The following is a 16,607-nucleotide window of genomic DNA, read 5'->3' as shown; positions in this document are numbered from 1 at the left end:
GCTACTTTTGTTTCTTTGATATTACAAAATCCATGCTATAAATGTTATGGTATATATGGAGTCTTCTTGTCCCTGAGGCATATGTCTAGGAAACTAATCAACAGATAAAAGAGTATAGATATTTTAGCAACTTTTAGATAAATTTAAATTGTCTTCAAGAACAATTATAATAATTTGTAGTTCCATCTGCAATGCACTAATGTGTGTCTTTCCACACCCCCTCTGATACAATTTCAATCTATTACCATCTTTGGTCAATCTGCTGGATATGAGATAAAACCTCAGGGCTGTTTTTATTTGCATTTCTATTATTATTAATTATTTGGAGAATTCTTTCATATGATTAAGAGTTTGCAATTCTTCTTTTGAGAAACATTTATTCATATCCTTTATTCACTAGGAAATGGCTTTTGTTTTTATATATTCCTATCAGTTGTCTATGTATGTTGGATATCAAATCCTTATCCAAGCAAAATATATTTTTTCACCAGTCAGCTGCTTCCCTTCTTATCCTCTATGCATCAATTTTGTTTGTAATAAAAGTATCTAGTTTATCTTTTATAATTGCTCTATTCCTTATCAAGTTAAGAATTCATTTCCTATCCAGTAGCTCTGAAATGAATATAATCTGCTTCTTTTCTAAAATCTTTATGGTGTGTAATCATTAATATTTGGGTCAAAATCATTTTGAATTTATCATGGTAAATGATGTAAGATGACAATATCAATTAAATCTTTTTTAAAAAAACATTCTATTTGTTTATGTCTCTTCCCTTTCTCTTCCACTAAGATTCTTGAAATCTCTAATTGTTCTTCTATGAACTTCGTTTTAATTTTTCTTCTCTGAATTTCTGCAAATCTCAAACTACTAAGACTCCTTATTCCCAAATCATCTAGCTGTTCTTGCTTAAGAAATCTTTTTTTCATATTCTTTCTTCCACTGCCTTGATGGTATTTTTTCTAGTTAGAATGTCCTTATCTATCTCTCTGCCAAACCTTATTGCTCAACTATTTTAAATCACTGCTAAAAATTCACTTTTTACATGTAGTCTCCAGGGATTACCTTTATTCATATGTTCATGATTTACATATTCTATCTAGATCATACTACTATGTATTTGTTAATCAATTTACCTTTAATTTTATGTGGTTTACCTTTGTTATAATTAAAGGAGGTCACTTGTATCTAACACCTTGCACTAGAATAAGCTTGGGGGGGGGGAGACAGGGATAACACATCAGTTAATATTCAATAAATATTACTGCCTGACTTTTCCCCCTTAAACTAAAAAAAATTAAATAATACATTTTAAATACTTATTTAGCTATTTTATAAAAGCCTAATAAAGCTTAACTATTTCTTATTCAATTTACCTATAGCTGAGTGGACTCCTACTGATATTTGGGTAATCTAATTTCCAATTAAGTCCTCACATTCTTGGAATGCATTAACCAAAAACTTTTATTAGGAAAGGCTGGATAAATCTATTTATTTATAAAGCTCATCTCAGTAACAAAAGTCTACTAAGTAGATGAAGTAAGAGTTTAAATTCATCCTCATCAAATTATATGCAAATAAAGAGTTTATCATGTACAGCAGACTTCTCTCCTTCAATTTAATTCAACTGAATACAATAAGCACACTAAGTAACCAGTAAATGCTAGGTGCTGTAGGTGTAGAGACAAAAAAAAAAACACAAATCAAATTACACTCAAGTAACTTTCAATCTTCTTGAGGAAATATGTGCACAGATAAGAAAATACAAAATAATTTTGGGAGAAATGCTACTAATTGAGTGAACACGGAAAAGGTCACATATAGGAAATGTCCCTTAAGCTAACCTTTTGAACTAAGCCAAAGTTTTCCATAAATGGAGGTGCAGATGGAGAGCATTCTTGAAAGAGTAAAAAAATCTGTGCAAAACATACAGAAGCAAAATATGGAATGCTGTGTACATGGAATAAAATAAAAAATTTGTTTCTGTACAACTAGAGAAATAGTAGCTGGGTACTAAAGAAAGTATTCTAATGATCAGACCGATTATTTTCACCTGCTTACTACCAGGAGCTCAGAAACAAAGAAAACTATAAGAAACAGGGTTTGGCAAATAAATGGTTTTTGACTTCTTAACTCACTAAACATTGGTGCAAGGACACTTTGACTACTTAGATATAGCTTCAGAAATTTCAGTACTATCCTAATGGTGCTCTATTCTATATAAATTTTGCTACTGACATAGTCAGTTTTGTCAGTATAGAATTCAAAATACAACATTATACCTGTATCTCTGTGTGCAGTAAATGAATTATGATTCTCCAGGGGATGTCCAAGATACTTCCAAGAGATATTATCTTTTTTCTTCAGAACAATCTCTACTTTACCCGTTTTTTCTGCAACACGCACTAAAAATAAATTCCATTAGTATGCACAACTGGGATTATAGTTTATATTAGCCTACCAAAAGTCATCTCTAAAAAAAAATGATAAACCGGTCTGTTTCAAATATATTAATGAGAGACTTGTTATATTTCATGGTAAGAGAAACAAATGTAAACTCATTCATGTTTTTGTTATATTTTCAACAAAATTCTCTCTGGTTCATTGCTTCTAAAAGATTATACCCCAAATGGCCTGAAAGAAACCAAATTTACCTGCTAGATTCCAAGACCAGTACCCTATCAGGATAAATCCTTTATCTGTGAGGCCCTAAGATCCTTTGTCCAAATTCCAAGCATGTCCAAAACAAGTCCTATCCCAGGAGCTTCAATTTTTCTGATGCACCAGGAGAAATATCTCCAATTTGCTTGCTTCACAAGAAAAGGTTTCTTTTGCTGGTAATCATTTAAGTTTTAGTTTGATCACTGGATCATTGTTCTAGAGGTAGAAAGGACTATGGAAATAAGCTTATGATCTCAGGGATTCATTCTTATACCTCCCTTTGGGCTTCTCAGAAAACCAAGGTGTGCTACAATCCTCAAATCCTGCATCCCTTTCCTTTCATAGCCAATCCATTCTCTAATCAATCAGCTTAGAAATTAAGAGGTGCAGGTTGACCAGAATAAGCTTGAAAACATATGTATTCCCCACCCGACTTCTGCCCCAAATGTGTTTCTGATAAATCATAGGCAGAATAGCCAATGTGAATGAATAAAAAAGTTACTTCTCTGAAAGTATACAATTGACTTATTTTCTTTTTTAAATTCCAAATTTAAGTAAAAAATTTTTTCCACGGTTACATGATTTATGCTGTCTTCCTCCCTTCTTTCCTCCCCCCTCCCAGAACTGACAAATAATTCCACTGGGTTATACATATATTATCACTCAAAACCTATTTCCTTATTATTCATTTTTGTAATAGAGTAATCTTTTAAAAACAAAACTCCAAATCATATACCCACATAAACAAGTCCTTTCTCTAGATGTAGATAGCATTCTTTCTCATATGTTCCTCAGAATTGTCCTGGATTACTGCATTGCTATTAGTAGCAAATTTGACTTATTTTCTTTTGAAAGGTGGCCTTAAGACTTCTAGAGATAATCTGTGGTGAATGTTTGTAAGTATCATGGAATAAAGTATTTTTCAATGAAAACTGGCAAACTAGCAAGTGCAGTTTAGTTTCTCATCACACTGCATACAATCCTTTATGCAGGCTATTTTTAGAACCAGGCTAATTTGTTTTATTCTTGTATTAATCTATTTTAAGCTAATTGCTCAAGGGCAATGCTAATACATGGTTGGTCAACATGCTTAGGCATGCCAATTAATTAACAAAGTAAAAAATCAGACCTAAACTAAAATAAGTCAATGAGCATTTGATGATTCTAAAATAAATTTAATTATCTCCTTTTTAACATTTTTTGGGTTTATTACATAGGTACATAAGGGAAAATTGAGTCTACCTAAGATAAGCAGATGCAGAAACTAGTCAAGTGGGGAAAACAGAAAGAAGTGGATTTGTAGGTAAATGTAGCTGAACTAAATGAGTTTGAAAGCTAATGAAATTTTCTTTGAAAGTACTTTTCAAAAAACCATTTGTATGATATTTTTAAATGTTTAACACTTTTTGGCACATAAATTATGCTCATCACAACAAAGTATTCTGTTATAGTTACAGAAGCACTATCAGTTTTATAAACATATAAAGATAGTGCCATTCTTTTTAACTTAGAGCCAAAAATTATAGGTCCACACTGGGACTGGATACACAGAAAAATATTTTATAAAATCTACGTACTCTTGATTCAATATCAATATATATATATACATATATATATATGTATATATATTTTTTTTGTTGTTGTTGTTGTTTTTGTTTTTAAACTCTTGTACTTCGGTGTATTGTCTCATAGGTGGAAGATTGGTAGGGTGGGCAATGGGGGTCAAGTGACTTGCCCAGGGTCACACAGCTGGGAAGTGGCTGAGGCCGGGTTTGAACCTAGGACCTCCTGTCTCTAGGCCTGACTCTCACTCCACTGAGCTACCCAGCTGCCCCCGATTCAATATATTTTTTAAAATTTTTTCTAAAGTCCTTACCTTCCGTCTTAGAATCAATACTGTGTATTGGTTCCAAGGCAGAAGAACAGTAAGGTCTAGGCAATTGGGGTTAAGTGATTTGCCCAGGGTCACACAGCTAAGAAGTGTCTCAGGTCACATTTGAACCTAGGACCTCCTGTCTCTAAGCCTGGATCTCAATTCCCTGAGCTACCCAGCTGACACCCATCAACACACTTTAAATTCACCATTATTAGCATAAAACGTTAGTGCACATACATTAAATGTGTACATGTACAAATGTATTTACTTTAATAAAAATGATGGCAGCTCCAAGAGAGAGAAGGGAAAAGAGAATGGAAAGAAGGGAATGAGAAGGAAAGAATAAAAAAAGTGGAAGAATGGGAATAAAAGAAAGCATGAAATAGGCAGTGGACATAAGAGAAGGAAGAAAGGAAGTTAAAAAGGGAAGGGAAAAACAAGAGAAATAAAAATGGAAGTGAGGGAGGGAATAATACAGCTCTTGAATTTGAATTTCTTAAGATCTGACGATTTTTTTTAAAACAGCTTAGAATATAAGTGTATTTTAGTATGTATGTAAAAATTTTTTAACAACAGTAAAGCTATTGAATAGAATTAAGGAAAATATTTCATTTTATAAGCTTACCAGTAATGTCCTCTTGAATTTCATGGCTCAACTCTACAACAGAAATATCTTATTTAGTTTTCACTTCCATAGACCACACATTAAATCTACAAGTATCAGAAGAGGCCATCTTAGGTTCTAGTAGTATAATACGCTCTGATTATCTTAAATTATAAAAAATTTTGAGAAGTCAGAAGATAAGAATTCTGTTCAATCAAAATGGAGAATGAAGCTATTTTTGAAAAAACATTTTTCTTCAGTATGTCAAAAAATTAATATATTAATGTAATATTTCCAATAAATTAAAGAGCAAACTCTCAATTTTCCACAAGTGAATAATATAAAGCTGCTTCTGCCCAGCTGGGTTTCAGGCCACATAATGAACGAATGAGGCAAACAGGCCAGCCCAAAAACAGAGGACTAAATGCCTGTAAGCATGTATAAACTTGCTGTCGAAAATACATATTCAAATTTGTTCCTTGTATTTCAAAGGCAAAAATAATTTCAATTTCTTTGAAATAATCTAAAACCAACCCCAATTCATTAGCATGAAAAACTGAGTTGCCTATTTCAAAATTTAGAACTTTTGATTCAATTTCAACAACAAAAAATTTTTATGCATTTTTCATATTTATTATTTTTCTGTAGCTGTACCATGTGAATTTTTCAGCTATATATCTCACAAATTAGCTAGGACATACCTCATCCATAAAGGATATTAGAAAAAGATAATATCACAATGAAAACCATTTCAATGCTAATGACTAACATTTTCTGACTATGAACCTGGGCACACAGGATAAGCAAAATTTCTTTTGGAAGACACAGCTCACCAGGTTTTCCATTAACATTGAAACAACAGAAAACTAGATCTGATGTATTTCTGGATGAGAAGTTTAGATTCAAGACTGCCTGACCTGTTCCTTATGGGAATTTTTTTAAAAATGATTAACTCAGACCAAGTGCCAGGCTGAAGACACTTCTTTAACAGAGTAAGGAGTAGTCAGCATGATGCTAAGTCAGCAGAGACATCTTAGAGCTTCGGCCATGTTCTGCAAAAGTAAAATGCAATATTCTGTAACTAAGAATAGATGCTAAGTGTATCATTACCAAGACTTCTCTAAGAAAACAAAATACTAAGAGTATTTTTCTATAAGCATTCTGTATGTTAGTTGTCTGTTCTCAAAAATTACTATCCTTTTATTTCCAAGTGAAAAATGAAAAGTTAAAGCCAGAAGCACTAGAAACAGGTGTTCAGAGGGGAAAAAACTGTGGGAAGGAGAAGGAAAAATCTCATCTTGTATACTAGTTTATTTGTGGCTCACTCCGATCTGGTAATAGAGCAGAAGAGACAACACAACAAAATGTCAGGATTTGGAGGAAGGAGGTTCAGTTGAAACACATAACATCATTTTTCTGAGGACTATGAGATTCAAAAGAGTAACTTCATTAATGCCAAACTAATAAATATTTGTATTTTGTTTAACTGTTTCAACCCGGAAAACTACATTAACTTTTTTAACATTCTAGGGTAGATGAAGAGAATGGAAAAGAGAAAAAGTTAAGATATTGAAATTATACAAAAGTTCAGAATGATGAACAATTAATGGCCATAATAAATAAACCTTTACTATAAATACTTTTTATGGACTTTGATTTTAATCAAGTTCCATTTTATTTCTATATAATTAAAGAATTATTTTAACCAAAAGTGCTGCTGTGTTAGGTTTGTGAAGTATTCAGAAATTTAACTTAAAACCAAATAATTATCATATTTAAAATTAACTGTGGAGCAAGTATGTTGTGGTCATTAAAAAACAAAAAAACTAAACCTTAAGAGTCTGAGGGCCTAAGCTAGGCTCAATCTTTCATATTTGCTAGCTATTGAACCATGGAGCTCACTTCACTGAGCTTCATTTCCCTCTAAAATGAGAATAATAAAATTTGTACTGTGTATTTTACAAAGATGCTGTGCAAAAGAGTGAGCTAACAATAGTTTCATCCATAAAAATGCACTTACCAGTATGTAGAAGATATGAATAATCCTTGATGATAATTTCTGCTCTAAAGGAACCATCTTGATAGTCAACTATTACAGACTCTGAATCCATATCCTTAAACAGAAAAAAAAAAACTTTAAGGTGATACAATTAGAACTTTTCAAATTCTCAATGCATAAACTTTTCCAGCAAGTTTAGGATGGCAAAAAACTGTACTAAAAGTCAAAAGATCTGTTGTATTCTGGTCCTGGGTCTGCCAAATCAGGTTAGACATTTGGTCCATCTACATCTCAGTTTCCCTACCTGAAAATTAAAGAGAGTTGAAACTAGATCATCTCTAAAGTCCTTCTAACTCAAATTCTAGTTATAGCAATTTTTACTTTTCCCAAATAAGGTTCATTAGAGAGAACAACTCATCCATTAAAGTCCCTCTGTGTCATTCCCAGGTCCATGTGATATGAAGGCAACTTTCAGTTCTCAGTGACAAAGACAGAAGCTCAAGCTCTCACAGTAAGAATCAAGCTGGAAAGGCTTCAAGTAGAGGACAAGAACCAGCCTTGCACCACTGAAAGGCAACATACTGATTAAACAGATAGCGGATGGAATTGGCAGGAAGGGGCAGCAACTCATGAAACCATCTGTTAAGACATGACATAATTTATGATCTGAGTTAGTGTACAGAATACACACAATGGAGGAAATTTCAAATTTTTTGAAGAACTGACAAATATAAGTGGCCTAATATAAAAAATTTACTCATAATAGGGTAAATGCTAAGTAAAAGTGATAACACAATAATTTATAAAGGTTTAAAAAATAAAGAAAGCATAAAGGGAACTGATTTTTGGATTTTTAATTCTTCTAGTTCATCAGAATGCCATCCAATGTATCCAAAACACTATTTGGTTGATCATTATTTCCCAAATTGTATTCTGTTCTGCTAAATCCTGAGCTTTCACTCAATTACATTTACCAAGAAAACTGATAATTTTTCAGACAAAAGAAGAAATGCCCTTCTCTCCCCAAAGTGAGATGAAAAGAGGTAAAAAATAAGACAAAGGATATCAGAGAGGAGAGACAATAAGCAAGGAATGTGCATAGGTCTTTTGTCTCTGACTGCAGCAGAAATAGGGGTTGCAAAACTGCTGAAGTATCCAACACAATTTGAACTAACGTGAGAGACTGACATAATTGGGGACAAAGCAAAAATAAAGCACCACTAATATTTAACCTTGCTTTTCCCTTTTAAAAAAATCACTTCACTAATGTCCATATTTTTAAAATTGGTTGATAAAATAAATTAACTGGTCCATACAGTGGTGAATGACAGGGCTTCAAAACTTCCTCCTTTCCTCTCCCGTTCTGCAGCAGCAGCATGGTAAAAAGCATGGAAAAAACAGATTTCAGTTGGGAGGGGGGGTGGGAATGAAGAAATTCTGGGATTGATTTGAAAGCAATGGTTACATTTCACAATTTGTTGCTAAATGTTTCTTGATATTATAATATTTTTAAAAGTAGGCCATTATTTTTTACCTAAAAACTAACATCTTTGTTTTTGCATATCAACTTAAATTAGTGATAGCACATTGAGTGTGATCTAGGTGATATGCAAAAAACTCAATAATTTCTGTCCCCAAAAGGCCATAAACATAAAGGCAACTCTAAAGTCCAATGGGAAACTGGGATAGAAAGATCTATTATTATTATTGACATTTCAATAAGAAGGAAATGCTATTAAATTTCCAATGTGCTATAAAGTAATTATGTAGAAAATTTTTAGACTATCACTTTCAATGATCACAGCAAGGATCCTCAATCCATGCAGGCTCACCCCTATCTGGAGGTTCAATTAGGCATTTAAATTTGAAAATCAAGCGCAAGGCTAATGAACTACATGAAAATAATATATATATGGCCTAACTGGGCAAAAAAAGTGGGGGGAAGGGGGTGATGAGACCCTACCACAAAACAAGTTTCAAGCATACTGAAGCCAGAGTTTAAAATTTCCTTCTTGAGTTTAATGAAACTTTTCTTTCAGTGTTATTTTTAGGACTATCAACTACAAAAAGCAATAAGCAGAGAAAATGAAAGATACCTTAACTAAAATAGCCAAAGAATTTTGCTCGGTTCAAAAGAATATGAATCAATTTTTGTATATCATCAGGAAATACACTGTCCACTTTGGCCTATATTATTACTCTAAACTGAAGACCATGATTATATTAAACCAACAAATGTACATACATATTTCAACTCTCATAAACTTAACCTAGACTTATAAAATTTTCAAAAGATCTCATCCACAAATTTTTTTTAGAAGTTCATAGTTGTTATATATTAGGTACAGGTCAATTTGACATTTATCATCTAAACTATACCTTCCGCTTAACAATTTTTCCCTTCCATAGCCCACAACATGTATTTTTCAACTAGTATCCTATTAATTTAAAAAGCAACATGACATAGTAAAGCTAGATTTGGGAGTCAGAAAGACATATTTAAGACTCAACTCTGAATTATGCTGGTTATATGTCTTTAGGCAAGCCACTTAAGCCTCAGGCAACTAAAAATTATCTAGGATAAAAATGAGCTGCAAACTTCAACAGGGGATGAATTTCCTACATCAATAAAATTATAAATCCTTTATCTACTGACATATATGTTCAATTAATATGCCTAAAGGCTATCAAAAGCAAGAGGTGATAGCAAATTTCTGGGTCTCTGCTATCCATGCTGGAGCTGGTAGTAGAGGGCTAAGAAGTAATAGACCTTACCTCTTTGACTCTGTCAGACTGTGATAGGCAAGCATTGTATAAGACAGAATTCTTTTTGTAAAAGAGCCAATTTGGGCTAGAAGAAGGAAACAAAGCCTCCAGCAGAAACTACCACAGAGTCCTAACATGAAGTTATGAATGGCCAGGATGGCTGACTTTGCTCTGTGATTTTAGCAGGAGCACCAGCCTTCTGTTACTTCAGCTACCTTTTAAGATGCATAGAGATCTCCAGAAGTTTGTTGGCTAGAGAATAGAAAATGTGGAAATGTACTAAAGTTCAATCTGCAGTGTACAGGTTATATCTGAGACTTCAATGGCAGGATTGTTGAGAATCAAAGAAACAGTATTCCTCTGAGATGCTGGTTTTCCCTTCTCACAAGTCTAATTTGTGATTGGGAAATATGCTATTTCAATGGCAGCTTTAACTAAAAGATAGTCTCATTTGCTCTATAAACTATGCTGATAGGATCTTGTGCTATTTTTTTGGTACAAATGAAACGTAAATGGGGAAAAATATAAAATACCTATTAGTCTAATTTCTAGATTTTTTCTCTGAGTTCAAAGAAACATTTATTTACCTTCTGTTTGGTATATATGACAATGGTGACTAAGGATTCTGTTTGGAACCAATCATAGCTGTAAAAGATTATGAAGAAAAAGATATTTAGATCACTTGATTTAAACAATACTGTCCACAAGCATAGAATCATTACATGTCTTAAAAGTTTCAATTTTCAGGAAAAGATGTATCTTTTAAAACTTACACTTCACATGAAAATTGCTTCTTCACATTATTACATGATGTACTTAAATTACATTTTTTAGTAAAGTCTTAGGCCTGGGTTTCTAAGTTGATAATACTTTCCTTTTCTCACTGAACGAATTTTCCAAATCTGAAAAGGTCTACTTTGTGTGTAATGTGGATGAAACTTGGAAATTTTTGACACTTTGCTAAAACGAATTTACTAACATCTACTCCATCTGAATAATGATAACTAACAAATATCCACGAATATAAAATGTGGTAAGACATTATTTTATCATCATACCATAATAAGTAAATGACTATATCTCAGAGAAAATGACTGACTAAACATCAAATTAATGCTAAAGTTGTGAGATTTATTTTTCTGCTCCTCAGAAATGCTTAAAGAAAAAAAACTTGCATAACTTATATACTTGTATGTTTATGGAGCTATAAGTAGTACAGATAAAAAAAAAAAGAACAAGGATTGCATTCTTCCCACTACACTGTAGTGCTTCCTATTTTTTAGTCACCCACTCACTACTCTACCCATGAGGATGAAAATCAGTCCATGCTTTCAATGTGGCAAGGAAACACTTCAATTCATAAAAGTTAATATGCACATAACTCAACTTCCCACATACTCAACATAGAACTAGATCTACTATTTGAAAAACAAGGTGGGAAAAAATGAAAACAGAAAACCTTCAATCTTCACAACAAAATAAAACCCATTAGAAGGGTACTTAAATCAGTTATGAGACCACTGACTGTCTTTAAATCTGTTATTTAATTAAGACATCAAGAGAACTAAAAAATAAAAACAACTTATCTGGTAACCAATTTTCCATCTCAATTATCTAAAACACAGCCATACAGCTAGACATAAGTAAAAGGATATCCTCCTGTCAAGAAAACCTTTCCATGAAATAAATGCTCATACAATAGTGGTACAGAGATAGAGTCGAATCCTTCACTAAAACCTAATAATGTCTTAGAACTGTATACAAATTAAGGCTATTAACTTTAAGGGTCTTTGGTTATCTACTCTTAGCAATGTCTAATAGACAATGGCTTTGAAGTAGATTAGAAACAGAACTGTTGAGAACTTTGAGAAGGAAATGATTGCACCTTCAATACATTCATTCAATAAAAATGTATTTTCACCTACCATATAATGACCTTGTGCCAGACATCTTAGAATTCTTAACAAAATAAAAGAACATGATGCATGTTCTGGCATGAGTGCCAGACTTTGAGAAAGCAAAGTTTAAAGAGCTGAAAAGCAAAAATGACAGGCTTTAACATACCATCCCCTTCTAGAAGGGAAGTCAGCTCTGATGACCAAAAAATAAATATTATAAGGAAGAAAAGAAGGCACTAGCTACAAAGGGGCTCCATTGAATGACCATACAAGAAGTCAAACCAGGGACAAAGGAACAAAAATGAATGGGGGAAGTGGCACAAAAGTTATTAAAATCAAGAACAACCTTAGGTTGTTTTATCTTGTGCTAAATACTAACAGCAACAAAAAGAGTACTTACAGCTAGACTAGGACAAAAGGAAGATCAAGAAAAAAACTAATCACATGGGATAAAATGACAAATGATTAATGAAACAAGTTAGACCATCCCAAACATCTTTTTTGTTCGTTTTCTCTAATAAGGGAACAATTTCAAAATGGGCCAAAGAGAACAAAAGAATTAAGAGGAAATTAGAACTAAGGGTTTGTTAGAAAATAATAAGAGAGCACCTAGAGCACCTTCAATAAATCTGAGTAATTAGGTCCAGAAAAACTAAATTCTGGAGAACTAAAAACTTATACATGTGGTTGCTTAACATCTGATCTTTAAAGAATCATGGAGAAATGCAGGTGCTATAGATTAGGAGATAGGCAAATGACATCTCAATTTTCAAAGAGGGCAGAAGATTAATTTTTGAAATATAGAGTTTGCTTTCAATTCTTAGATAAAATCTAAAATGTATTACAAATAAAACGGTTGGTAAGTACTTAGACAAATGAATGATATAATCATTAGGATGCAGCATGGGATCATAAAGACTTAGTCATACAAATCCAGGGCGTACAACCCCTGTGAAGAACAAAGACAAAAACAAAGGGCTAATATGTAACAAAATATTCATAGCAGCACCCTCCCAGTCATAAAGAGCTATAAATGAAGTGGGTGTCTGTTGATTTGGGATTGACTAAAAAATGTCTGCCTGATAAGAAAAATGAATAAGAAGAATTCAGAGAAATATGGGAAGGTTTGTATGAGCCAAAATTCTATAAGTAGAATAAAAAAAATCAAATACACACAATGACTTTAACAATGTAAATGAAAAGACCATTAAAAAGAAGCTAAATTCTGATTAACTGAAAAGCCAGTGAAGGTCCTAAAAAAGATAATAAAACATAACTTCTCCCCTGTGCAGTGATATGAAGGACTTCTAAAAGAGAATATTATATACTTTATTAGATATAGTCAATGCATAGGATATTTTACTTACTTGTTTTTCTTTCTCATAAAGAAGAATTCAGTGGGAATATATGGGACTAAAATGACTGAGATACAATGACAAAAAGCACCAAGTTTTACTTTTAAAAACCAAGTCATATAAGACTAATTTCATCCCTTTTCTTGTAAACAGGGTAACTAGACCAATAAGATGAAAGACAATAGTATGTTGGAAAGAGCCATCTTTCAAATCAGGAAAACTGGGGTTCAAGTCTTACCTCCAACACATACTATCTATGTGCTTCTGAGTAAATTAAGTTCTAAATACTTCAGGCAACTCTCTAAGACTATAAGTAGTATTAGAGTTACTAATCTGCATAAGTAGGAGAAATTTCCTCACTGCGAACTCCCTACATCAGTGAAATCAGAGATCTGGAAAAAAACAAGACTTCCACTTACTCAAAACAAACAAATCTCATCTGGAACATCTTAATGACAAAACAACTACATTACCTGCTCACATTTGTTTCATGTTTTAAAAGGTGCTTTCTTCACAAAAACCTGGTGAAGCTTATAGTACAAGTATTATATTCCTATTTTACTAATATAGGATCCAAGGTTTAGATAAAATTACTTGCCCATATAGCAAATACATTATATGTGGGTTTTCTGCAAAACATTTGACAAAAATTTCTCATGATGTTCTTATGGACAAAGTGAAGATATATAGCTATGTGGAAATTTAACACTAGGCTGTACCCCTTTTTTAATGATAAAATGATTAAGGTGGGTCTATAATTGACTAAATTACTAACTAGATACAAAAAGTAATGATTAACAGGATGCTGTGACTAAAGGAAAATCTCAAATGGAGTTATAGAGGGTAGACTTTGGCTCTGTTCAGAAGGCATATCAAATTGGTAGATGATATAAAATAGAAAAAGATGAGCTAATACAATAAATAACAGAATCATTATGTAAAACAAAATTTCACAGACTAGACTTGGCCAACTATAAGAAGATCCGATTTAATAGGAATAAGATTAAGTTCTGCACTTAGGTTTAAAAAAAAATCAATTGTATAAGTACAGCATGGAGTTAAAATGAGTTACTAGTGTGACGTGACATGACAACAATATCAACTATCCCCGCTCCCAATAAGTCCATTAAGCTATATTAGCAGGAGAGAGATAACTATTCCAGAGTACTATGTCCTTTGAAGACATATCTGTAATATTATTTTCAGTTCTAGGCACATCTTGGGGTGGGGATGGAAGGTGACAACAATTTTAAAAACTGATGGCAAGAAAACTCTTAAATTATGCCATTTCCAGGGTCAGTTGGAAGAAATGAAGAATGTAGTCTAAAAAAAATAAAAAGTTTCAGATAGTGAAAGAGGTTCATAATAGTAGTCTTCAAATAAATGAAAAACAGACTACTTAGACAGAAAGGGAATTAAACATATCTATACCAGTCCTAGATTCAAAAAAAGAAACTTTAGCTCAACTTAAAGGGAAAATTCCTAACAATTAAGTCTGATTTAAATAGTGAATTTCTATTTATCAAGAGTTAAAACACTAGTTATATGAACATGAAAAAACATTGTCAAAAGGAGAGTTATGCTTCAGATCAATATAGAATTAAGTAGCTTTTGAAGTCCTTTTCAACTCAGTATCCAAAACTCTAGTAGTATCAGGAAAAGGCTAGAGTGAACAGTGAGGTGAAAATTAGAGTGGATTCAAAACTATGAAAAAAGTTCAATCTTGTTCATCATACTATTTAATAATAAAAAGAGATGGAAGGGGGCAGCTGGGTAGCTCAGTGGAGTGAGAGTCAGGCCTAGAGACAGGAGGTCCTAGGTTCAAACCTGGCCTCAGCCACTTCCCAGCTGTGTGACCCTGGGCAAGTCACTTGACCCCCATTGCCCACCCTTACCAATCTTCCACCTATGAGACAATACACCGAAGTACAAGGGTTTAAAAAAAAAAAAAAGAAAAAAAAAAAAAAAGAAAAAAAAGAGATGGAAGTATGCAATAAGCTTTATAAACATTACTATCAAAAAATAAATTCCATCACTTAAAAATGAAAGTTTCAATTTATTTGGAATATTCACTTTGAAAAGTATCTCATTCTCCCACAATATAAAATAAATGAAGATTTATTGTATATATTATATGACAGTAATAGTAGGTGAGGTACATTTTAATATATTATTGTGCTTCATAAGTTATTGAAATTTTTTTTAAATTGAAAATTTGAAGAAATTCTAAATCTACCATATGTACTTTCCAGTAAATAAATTGCAAATTTATCTCACTCAAAATAAAATAGCAATACTTACCTTGGAGAAATTTCTTTGGCAGGTAAATCTGATACTTGGCTTTTGAGAAGTATGCCTAAAAAGAAAAAAAAATTTTAATGAATGGAAATTTCACTAGCATATTAATGTAGCTTACTAAAGCAAAATTAAAATGTCTGAAATTGTGCAGAATAAATTCTAAACCCCAAAGACCCTGGTGCAGAATGCATACTTTAAGTGCATACAGCAGCTCCAATTCAATCTAGATTTTTTTTAAAGTCCTATTCCAATGTGGAATGATGGTAACTCTGGGTTCTTAAAAGCTAGATAAGTGATACACAATCTCTGGCATTTTCTATCAAGTTTTGAGTACCAGCCCAGAGATAAACTTTTGTATGTGACTTCAATCCAAGCTAGCTTAATATGGAAAAGCTCAACACCAGGAAACTGGCAAAGTGATGGGTTTTTTCCTGCTATATCAGTTGACAAAGACAATTTATCAAGGTGCAGAAGAGTTGTGCAATCTGAAATGGTGAATGGAATAACCACAATAATAACACAATCATGAAGTATTTAAGTATATATGTGAGAATCACAAAAATTAAGATGAATTACTTCTAAAATGACAATCAAAAATATATTCTATTATGCTAGAATTTCATCATCTTCAAACAATCTCAGGAGTACTCCTATTTTTAAGGAATCCCCAAACCTCTAAAAACACAACTATCAGGAAAATATGCACCATTGCTTAAAATGATCTTCAATGGTTCTGTGAAACTCATCAGTATGGATATATCAGGGCTTTTTGTATTATAACATGCTGATATTCCTAACATTATTCACTGATTTTTCAATTATGTGATAGTGGTTCTCACAATTCTATTCTATGGACCACTTTCACTCGTTTGACATCATTCACATATACATAAAACCTTCTAGAATATCACTATACTTAAATGTTCATTTATGTGCTAATAAAAACTTGAAGCTGAAATATAAAATATACCTTAAAAAGACTCACTTTTTGGTGACATTTTTGACCATTTTATAGATTACCACAGAACACATTGAGCAACAATGATCTATTTCTAATACTAAAGCTGCTTTCCCCCCTTTCTTTGAGTTCTCCCTTGGTTTCAAAACCTTAACTTGTTTCATACAACATTCTCATTAAAGAAACCATCTTCC

At 32.5% G+C, this 16,607-nt stretch overlaps 1 protein-coding gene across 1 annotated transcript in view; it reads right to left on the bottom strand.

The window, feature by feature from the left end:
• The window catches only part of LOC123247426 (cytochrome b5 reductase 4), a 103,319-nt gene that overhangs the window by 39,249 nt on the left and 47,463 nt on the right, over positions 1-16,607 (bottom strand). Inside the window, exons 7-11 of the mRNA XM_044676316.1 lie at positions 15,459-15,513; positions 10,492-10,549; positions 7,160-7,253; positions 5,161-5,193; positions 2,281-2,403 (exon numbers count right to left, since the gene is read on the bottom strand). Of these exons, the coding sequence (XP_044532251.1) occupies positions 2,281-2,403; positions 5,161-5,193; positions 7,160-7,253; positions 10,492-10,549; positions 15,459-15,513 (363 nt within the window). The remainder of the gene's footprint in view (positions 1-2,280; positions 2,404-5,160; positions 5,194-7,159; positions 7,254-10,491; positions 10,550-15,458; positions 15,514-16,607) is intronic.

The sequence above is a fragment of the Gracilinanus agilis genome, chromosome 4 (assembly GCF_016433145.1).
Source record: "Gracilinanus agilis isolate LMUSP501 chromosome 4, AgileGrace, whole genome shotgun sequence".
Lineage (NCBI taxonomy): Eukaryota > Metazoa > Chordata > Mammalia > Didelphimorphia > Didelphidae > Gracilinanus > Gracilinanus agilis.
The sequence above is the reverse complement of the archived record's forward strand: the minus strand, read 5'-3'. Positions and strand labels throughout refer to the sequence as shown.